Raw genomic sequence first — 8,792 nt, forward strand, 5'->3', positions numbered from 1 at the left:
CCCCCCCGAATTTTTCCGGTTTTTTCCCCGGGCCTTCATATCTCTAGGTGTAAGCCATTTTGGGACCCAGTAGAGGAAAGGGGTGGGATACACATGAAACAAATAAATAGTCACAAAGATGGGAGGAGGGGGATGGGTTCTCCAAAAAAAGGGGTGGGGCAATTCAGATCGGATAAAAATTAGCACTCTTTCTTTATGCCTCGTTTGCATATACAATAAACTATGTATAGATTTGGTTTGTCTGGCATAATGTTCCGTCCTGTTTTTTCCTTGGGGAGGTTGGAGGCATTCTCTGAGATGGTTCTTTCCCAGGTGGATGGTATTGGGTGTGAAAAGTTAAGAATCTGTCCTCTGATGGCTCCACCACGCTGGTTTTAAATACGCTGTGAGGTCTGTTTGTCACTGCCCAGGAACAAGCATTGCAGTTCAAACCAAAATAAGATCGTGGAATACTGTCGTGACCTGGACAGCCCAGGCAAGCCTGATCTTATCAGATCTCGAAAGCTAAGAAGGGCCAACCCTGGCAGGTACTTGGATGGGAGACCTCCAAGGAATACCGGGGCTGGGAGGCAGAGGCAGGGTATCAAGCCACTTCTCTGAATGACCTCCATGCCCCAGTAGGAGTTGCCAGAAGTCTCCATGACTTCCAGGCATGGGCACACCTTCGCACACACAGAAATGCAAAAAAGATTGTGGAATAATATTGTTTATAGATGCATTTGAAGCCCGTCTCACTGCTATCTTTTCCCCTTCCGCAGCTGCTTATTACGGTAGCTTTTAATCAGCCTGTCAAGCTTTATTCTATGAAATTTCACGGACCCGATAATGGTGAGTGAAAAGACTTTTCTCAGGGCAGAGTTGTCTCTCCACGTGACCCACTGACGATAGCTTTAGCACCGTCATAGTTTTGATAATATGAAGCATAAGCTGCGGGTTCATTGCGTTTGGTCCTGCTTCCGTTCCCTATTTCTCCATGCCTTCTGATGTTGGCAGACTGATGTCCTCCTGTCTTTTCATTCCATTCCTCTTCCCTTCATGTGTTTTGTTAGACTGTAAGTCTGAGGGAAGAGTCTGTGCCTTTTGATTGATGTGATCTACGGTCTAAATAGCCCAGACTAGTCCTAGGTCAGAAGCTAAGCAGAGTCAGCCATGGTCAATACTTGTGGGGGACACCACCAAGCTTAGACTGTAGGGTTGCCGTGCAGAGAAAGGCAGTGGCAAAGCCCCTGTGTTCATCTCTTGCCTTGAAAACCGCATGAGGTGAGAACTTCATGGGGTTGTCATAAGTTGGTTGCGGATTGACAGCACTTTATTATACTTTGGGAGACAGTTCTGGTCTGAAAAATGGGCTAGAACTATGCCCCGAAGCTAGTGGATCTCCCTATATTATCTCTACTTTCTCTCCTTTCCTCACAGCTTCTTTTCTTTCCCTCCTTTTCCCCATATCTCTTTTTTTACTCCATTTTGCTTTGCTTTTCTATCCCCAGTCTCTCTCCTGGTCTTTGGTGTCTGCCCCTTTCTCCTCTACACATCTCTGGCCTCAAAAATGAAACTCCAGCCACCATTTTTGGATTGCCCCGGCAGCTCAAAATGGCTGCTGAGATTTTGTGAGGCTGCCTCATGAGATATTGGCATTTTAAAACATCATCTCCTTTATTTTTAAGGTTTAAGATTAACGTTTCCTCTTTGAGTACCTGGCCCCATCGTGTGGGTTTTTCTGATCCATATTCTGGGGCCAGGTTCACGAGTCCTAGCACTCAGCTGACACTGCCTTCATCTAATATTTTAACACAGGTCAGGGTCCCAAGTATGTAAAAATGTTCATCAACCTCCCCCGATCAATCGATTTTGAAGAAGCAGAAAGAAGCGAGCCCACTCAAGCCCTGGAACTGTCGCCAGATGATATCAAAGAAGACAGCATTATCCCGCTTCGCTATGTAAAGTTTCAGAACATCAACAGTGTAACTGTAAGTTAAAAGCCTTTAACTGTCGCTTCACTCAGATCGTTTCGAAAGACTGCCTTTGAGGCCATTCTTTGGTGCCGTGGCACCCTAGCAGAGCCCAGTTTCGTCAACTGCAGATGTGTATCTGAAGAAGATCTTTGTCTTTTACTCTTAGGTGTGATCCTTGTATAAGAATGCGAGACCAGAGCGTTCAGGCTTTCTGTGGGGGGAGTGAGAATGAGGCTAGAACAGGGGTCCCAAGTATGGTGCCCACGGGTATGGTGGCACCCACAGACACCTTTCTTGGCACCTGCCAAGTGTTTTTAGAAAGTGGGCAGGGCTTTGCCCAGTAGTGATTCCGATTGGCCGTTGGAATTCCGACTGGCTGCGTGGCTCTTTAACCATGGCGTTGGCGGCAGGTGTCACCACAGCACAATGATCTTCACTGTGTGACTGAAGGTAAGCTGTGTGTAAGCAAGGAAGTATTTCGTAAACAATGTGCTCGTTTTAAAAGGCATCCTGTTAAACGGAGGTTCTGCCTGAAATGTTGAAGTGTTACTGTTAGACTTACGCATAACCGTAATTCCTTGGCCTTTTGTGGCTAGCTCTTCTGCCTCTTGTGGCAGCCATTTTGTGGTTGGCGCCACCTCCCACAGCAGCTGTTTTGTGGTTACGCCCACCATCCTGTGTCAGAATTCCAAAGGTGCCCACAAGCTTTTAGAGGTTGGGCACCCCTGGGCTAGACAGACAAAAAGTGGTCTGTTGTAAGCAGCAGAGGAATCCTTTGTTGTTCAGATTGCTAAACAGCCCTGGTATGTACAGTTTTACTACAGAGCACAAGAATACCTAGCATGAGCTGCCGGTACATTGCCTGTGGCCCTGTGTTCTGTATTCTCAAATGTCTGAAGATTGGGCCCGGCCACCATGGACTGTGCTGTCGTTGCATCAGGCATGGCATGAATGAATTGGTAAATTCTACCAGGGGAGTAGGCAGCTTTCTCCTATCAAGAGGCTTCTTTGTAGGTCCAGATTTCCCCCCCTATCATTCTCCCTTCTGGCTACAGCTTGCGGGGGGGAGAGTGTCAATCACAGGCTGGCATTGTTCTAACTACCAGGTTCAAATCCTCCAGTAGGGTCAAGTCCTGCCGTTTATTTCAAACTTATGTTTTCGTCAGTGTATTTGAAGTGGCCTGTTGAGAGGTGCCACTCAACTGTAGACAGCTTGGGCTGGATCCAGACTAAATTGGCCACTTCCACCGATTCCCTTTTCCCACTGCGGACCCCCCTCCCCCATGTCATTCCTTGGGGTTCCTTATTCCCTTAGGAACAGCATTTCATGTAGATCAATGAGCTACAGTGGGAAGCAGGAGCGTTCCATTCTGCTGGAGGGGGACTCAGTCTGGATCCAGTCCCCTTGCCTTTGGCTTTTCATAGAATTGGAAAGAAGCGGGCTATCCGCTCTCTGCCTCCTGCATCTCACTGCTAATCTTCTGCATTTCAGTTATTCGTCCAGTCCAATCAAGGAGATGAGGAAGCAACGAGAATCACGTATTTCACATTCATCGGGACGCCAGTCCAAGCGACAAATATGAATGACTTTAAGCGGGTACGTTCCAAAGCCTGGGCCTCAAATCAAACAGCGGGTTGGGGTTGACGGAAGCTTCAGGGATAGTTTTAGCTGAAGGAGCGTGATTTTTTTTTTTGGTCTGTTCGGACCTTGAACTTGCACTGCAGCCAGAGAGCTGGAAGCCCCTTGCCTGGGTTGCTCTGCGTGTGTTTGCAAGGAGTTGAAGAGTGTGCGGTGTCTGTAGGGAAGGCTTGTGAAGACCAATGATCTCTTAAGGCAGGGTTTTCAAAGCAGATTCCTTTCTCTCAAAGAAGCAGGGTTTGTACAGGGATGGGGAAAATGGCCACTGGTCCTCCCTTCTTCAGCACACTGTGGGTGTGTGGTACTCCCACCCCAAAAAAAGTTCAGAATCGGTATGATGACCAGTCTTCCCTCTAAGCTGAGTTAATGTGAGCTAGCTCACAGTTCTTTAGCCTCCGGCTCACACATTTTTGTCTTAGCTCAGGAAGGATGGCTCCAGAGCAAACCGATTTATGCAGCAGCCGAACCGCCTGCTCACAACTTTAATGCCAGTAGCTCACACAGTAGAATTTTTGCTCACAAGGTTCCACAGCTTAGAGGGAGCATTGATAGCATTTCGGTTTTCTTAAAAAGTACATGCTGTTGTGGAACATTCTCTTGCCTCCAAGTTGTACTTTGCTGATCGTAAGAGTGTAGAAAATCATATGCCTCGTAGAAGACGCGATTGAAATGGGGATCTGGCTTGGCATTAGAGTTGATCCTGTAATCCCGGAAAGCTTTGCTTGGCTCCCCTCTGATGACTCAGCCCTCGCTGTGTGTCTTTCATGATACCTCTGTAGTCAGATGGGCTCGGGGTCTCATTCTTTGGAGCCCAACCAAATATTTATTTATTTATGAAATTTTACCCTGCCCTACCCCACAGAGTGGGGCTCAGGGCAGTCGCAACAGGTAAAACGCAATAATTGTTAAAAACACAATCTAAACCCCAATTTAAAACAAGTACAAACAAGATGGCAGTTAATAATAAGATTTCAGGCATCTGTGATACCTCCTCGAGAGGTTGAATTTAGCACTAAGGCTGATTCTGTGGACAGGGGAGGCCGGGATGGTTGGATCTCCGCCGCCTCAACCGAAGGCCTGGCAGAACAGCTCCATTCTGTAGGCCCTTTGGAACTGTAACAAGTCCCGCAGGGCCCCGGTCTCAACTGGGAGCGCATTCCACTAGGCTGGGGCCAGAGCAGAGAAAGCCCTGGCCCTGGTTGAGGCTAAACGGATGTCTTTCGGTCCAGGGACTACCAGGAGATATTGATCTACAGAGCACAAGGCTCTCTGGGACACATCTTCATTGAAACAGCTTCATTGTTGCATTGAGAATGATGCCTTAAAAAGGCTCGGCCAGTCTTGTTTTGGCCGGTGAAATGCCCAGTCTTAAATAGGGGAAAGCAGTGGCCAGAAGCACTTGAGAATCCCTGCCTTTAAAAAAACTTGAGAATCCCTGACTTAAGAAGGACATTCGCTGGTTTGGAGTGTGCATGATGGTGTTTGGAGTGTGCATGATGGTGGACTTTGAAAAAGTACACTGTACAGAGAGCCTGTCCGTTTGACTGGTGTGGTCAAGGTTGACTTTGGTTCCATTTTGTAAACTGTAGCCAGCTGAGCATCTTTCTGTTTGTCTGCAGCATTCTTGTTGCCATTTTTTCATGGCTTTCCTCAGCCCCTTCCCCTTCTGTGAAATGGTTGCATGCACCGTAAATATTATGTGCCTGTACAGGAATAGGTTTTTAAGATGCTGGGAAGTTAGGAAAGAAGCTTGAGTATTCTGAGCTTTCCCGTTTCCCAGTGCAGTCTGCCATGACACTTCCTCCCCCCCCCCTCGAGTCCCAGTCCTGGAGGTTGGTGGACCTTTGGGGAACAGCATAGGGGAGGGTCCACGGTGGGTGGGAGCAAATCAGGAGGAATTCAGTGGGTTTTCTTTTGTGTTTGAAGATTTCTCTTTTTAAACAAGCTGAATCTGGACCAGAGTAGAGTTCATGTAGAATTATTTGTCTCGGCAAGTAGCAGAAACACCATCTGAGCATACCTGAAATGACCCTGACCTAAGCTGTGCCTCAGGTATTGAGGCAGCTCTGGTTTCACCACAAACAGAAAGGCGAATTAGGGGAGTTTCAGAGTGTAGCCGTGCCAGTCTACAATAAAACGGTTAGATTTTTTAGTCCGGTAGCACCGTATAGACTGCAAGACTTTCAGGGTGTAAGCGTTCAGGAGCTTTGGCTCCCAAAAGCTTATACCCCAAAACACTTCATGGTCCCTAAGGGAATACTGGACTCAAATCTAAATGAATTAGGCCAGAGCTCTGCTAGCCATCTGTTGCAGGTGATGCTAGTTAGTTAATGTATTTACAGTCAATGACCATATTCAAAAATACAGCAGAATAAAAACATAATTAGGGTCCTGGTCACACGCAGAAGTTGCCGTGGGATACTCACGGATGCCGGGCGGGTTTTACAGGCGCGATCAAACGGGCACATCTGGCAAGCGTCGCACACCCATAGCCAACCTGTCTCGTCCGGCCGAAGATCCAGAGTTAAAAGGTACCTGTGGAAGTCCACTATCAAATGCTTGCGACGGGCCACCGATGGACTTCCTCCGTCTGATCGCTCCAGCGCGGTCCTCTTGCCGCGTCGAAGCACGCCGGAAACACGTGCCGCTGGAAACAACCCCGGTCCGCTGCAGCGGCGTCAGATCAGGTTGTGGCGGATTAAATTGCGGCGGCACAAATGGCCATCCCCCCCCCCGTGTTATCTGGCCCATGTGACCGGGGCCTAGGTATAATAGTTTAAAAGGGTGACATCTTTAAGATATACAAGGCATCATATTACAAGCAAGGCTCTCTCTAAGCTGTGGAGTTTTGTGAGCAAAAGTTCTACTTTGTGAGCTACTGGCATTAAAGTTGTGAGTGAGTGGTTTGGCTACTGCATGAATTCGTTTGCTCTGGAGCAATCCTTCCTGAGCTAAGACAGAAATCTGTGAGCCAGAAGCTAAAAAACTGTGAGCTAGCTCACTCTAACTCAGCTTAGAGGGAACACTGGTTACAAGGATAAAATATACCAGTCGTCACATTTTCAGAAACAAAAATAACAAACTTAAAACAAGAGAGGAGAAGTCCTGAAAAACAGGTCTTTTGTTTGCCTCGCACTTTAAGCGCATGGGCACAAAACCTAGGTGTCACCTTACTGACAGCTGGAATTTCATCTACCAATAGTTTCTCCAAACATGTCCTGTCCATCACCTACTAGCCCATCCAAAAAAGGAAGACTTACCTTATCTAGAATTTCTTTATAAAAAGTGCAGCGTATGAAAACGTGTCCTGATGCTTCCACCTTGCCTAGGGAGCAGGGACAAATCCTTTCAGAATATGGTATTTTCTTGTATCTCCTAATACCATTGATGGCATAACATTACATCTAGCCAAGGTAAAGCCCTCCTGTGGGGAGGAAAATCTAAAGTTTTAAGATACTGGGCCCTTGTCATGGAGTATCTAGATTTCTCAGGAGCCCTAAAGGTTTAGAGTTTTCATTAAATCTTGCTACCACTCCGGGTGATGCTTTGAAGGGAGAGGTTAAAGAGGACCTATGGGGCATAAAGGGGGGGAGGGTCACACTGGGCATTAAGACTGTGACAAGAGCTAAATGGGAGGGCCATGGGACAGCAATGGGATTCCAGTTGCGTGCTCTTATGCCTTGAGATAAAGGTAAAGGTTCCCTTGCTCGAAAGCCAGTCGAATCCGACTCTAGGGTTGGGGTGCTCATCTCCGTTTCAAAGCCGAAGAGCCAGCGCTGTCCGAAGATGTTTCCGTGGTCATGTGGCCGGCATGACTAAACACCAAGGCGCACGGAACACTGTTACCTTCCCACCGAAGTGGTACCTATTTATCTACTTGCAATTTCTTGCTTTCGAACTGCTAGGTTGGCAGGAGCTGGAACTAGAGATGGGAGCTCACTCCATCGTGCGGCACCCGGGTCTCGAACTGCTGAACTACTGCCCTTCCACAGCCTGCAGTTCAGTGTCTCAACCACTTGAGCCACCGCAGGTCCAATACGCCTTGAGATACAGAGCATTAAATGGGAAGAATGTAGTTTGGCTGCATTCAGCATGTGAAGAGAGAAAATGTGCCATTATCTTGATAGGTTCACATCCTCCTCCCTTGAATTAAAACAAGGGATGACCTTGGAAATGCAAAGCTTGTTTCATGGATGTATCATTCATTTTGCAGTAATGTAACAGGCTTCTAGATGTGTTCAGGATCGCAGAAGTCATAAACAGGGTCATAATCTTCCGTAGCATTTTTATCTTTGTTTCTCCCACACACAAACACTGGGTGCTGACCTCTTCTCTCCAGAATAGCTTTAGTTGCTAATTTCTGCTTCGGTCCTAACAGCATCTCTCACCTTGTACGTTAATCTTGGTTGGATCCAAAAGTGTCCTTCTGCCGGGGTAACATGCTAAGTAGAATGGCACTTCTGTAGATTGGGGGGTGGTGGTGGTAAATTTTTGCCAAGACTCTCTCCCCAAGCAGGATTTTAGGAAGCTTAGTGGGAGAGGGGAAGTTGGTAAGTCCCATTCCACACAAGCTTTGTTCTGCTCACAGTTCTCTGGTCTCAAGCTCCTGCCTGTTTGGATCTGCAAAAATACAGGAATTGCCCTGCCAATGGCCTTCTGGCTCCAGTGAATCACAGAGCTATGTTCACCTTGGTGGGCCATAAGCTTTGCAAATGTTGGTCTAAAGCTCAGGGGGTCTCCAACGTTTTGCAGCATGTGGGCACATTTGGAATTTTACACAGCATGCTGGGCGCTGCCACAAAATGGCTGCTATCGGAGGCGGAGCCAGGCAGAAAATGGCTGTTGCAGCTTACTTTCAGTCACAGCGAAGATGCTTGTGCCGTGGTTGGCAGCCGCTGCCCAAGTAACGTTTTTAAAAATCTGCATAGCCAATCAAATCTCCAGTAGCAAAAGCCCTACCCACATTCTAAAAACACTTGGAGGGTGCCAGAAAAGGTATCAGTGGGCATCATAGTGCCCACGGGCACTACTTTGGAGACCCCTGGTCTAGAGTCATAGAGTTGGAAGGGATCTCTAGGGTCATCTAGTCCAACCCCCTGCACAATGCAGGAAATTTACAAGTACCCCCCCCTCCACACACACACACACACACACCCAGTGACCCTGTTCCATGCCCACATGATGGCAAAAAGCAGGGGTCG

The 8,792-nt window shown here is 47.6% G+C and overlaps 1 protein-coding gene across 1 annotated transcript in view; it reads left to right on the forward strand.

Moving 5' to 3' along the window:
* TXNL1 (thioredoxin like 1) overlaps nt 1-8,792 on the forward strand; it is a 31,189-nt gene that overhangs the window by 12,961 nt on the left and 9,436 nt on the right. Inside the window, exons 3-5 of the mRNA XM_015413854.1 lie at nt 759-828; nt 1,795-1,967; nt 3,445-3,549. Coding sequence (XP_015269340.1) covers nt 759-828; nt 1,795-1,967; nt 3,445-3,549 — 348 coding nt within the window. The remainder of the gene's footprint in view (nt 1-758; nt 829-1,794; nt 1,968-3,444; nt 3,550-8,792) is intronic.

Source organism: Gekko japonicus, unplaced genomic scaffold (assembly GCF_001447785.1).
Source record: "Gekko japonicus isolate JY-2015 unplaced genomic scaffold, Gekko_japonicus_V1.1 scaffold1069, whole genome shotgun sequence".
NCBI lineage: Eukaryota > Metazoa > Chordata > Lepidosauria > Squamata > Gekkonidae > Gekko > Gekko japonicus.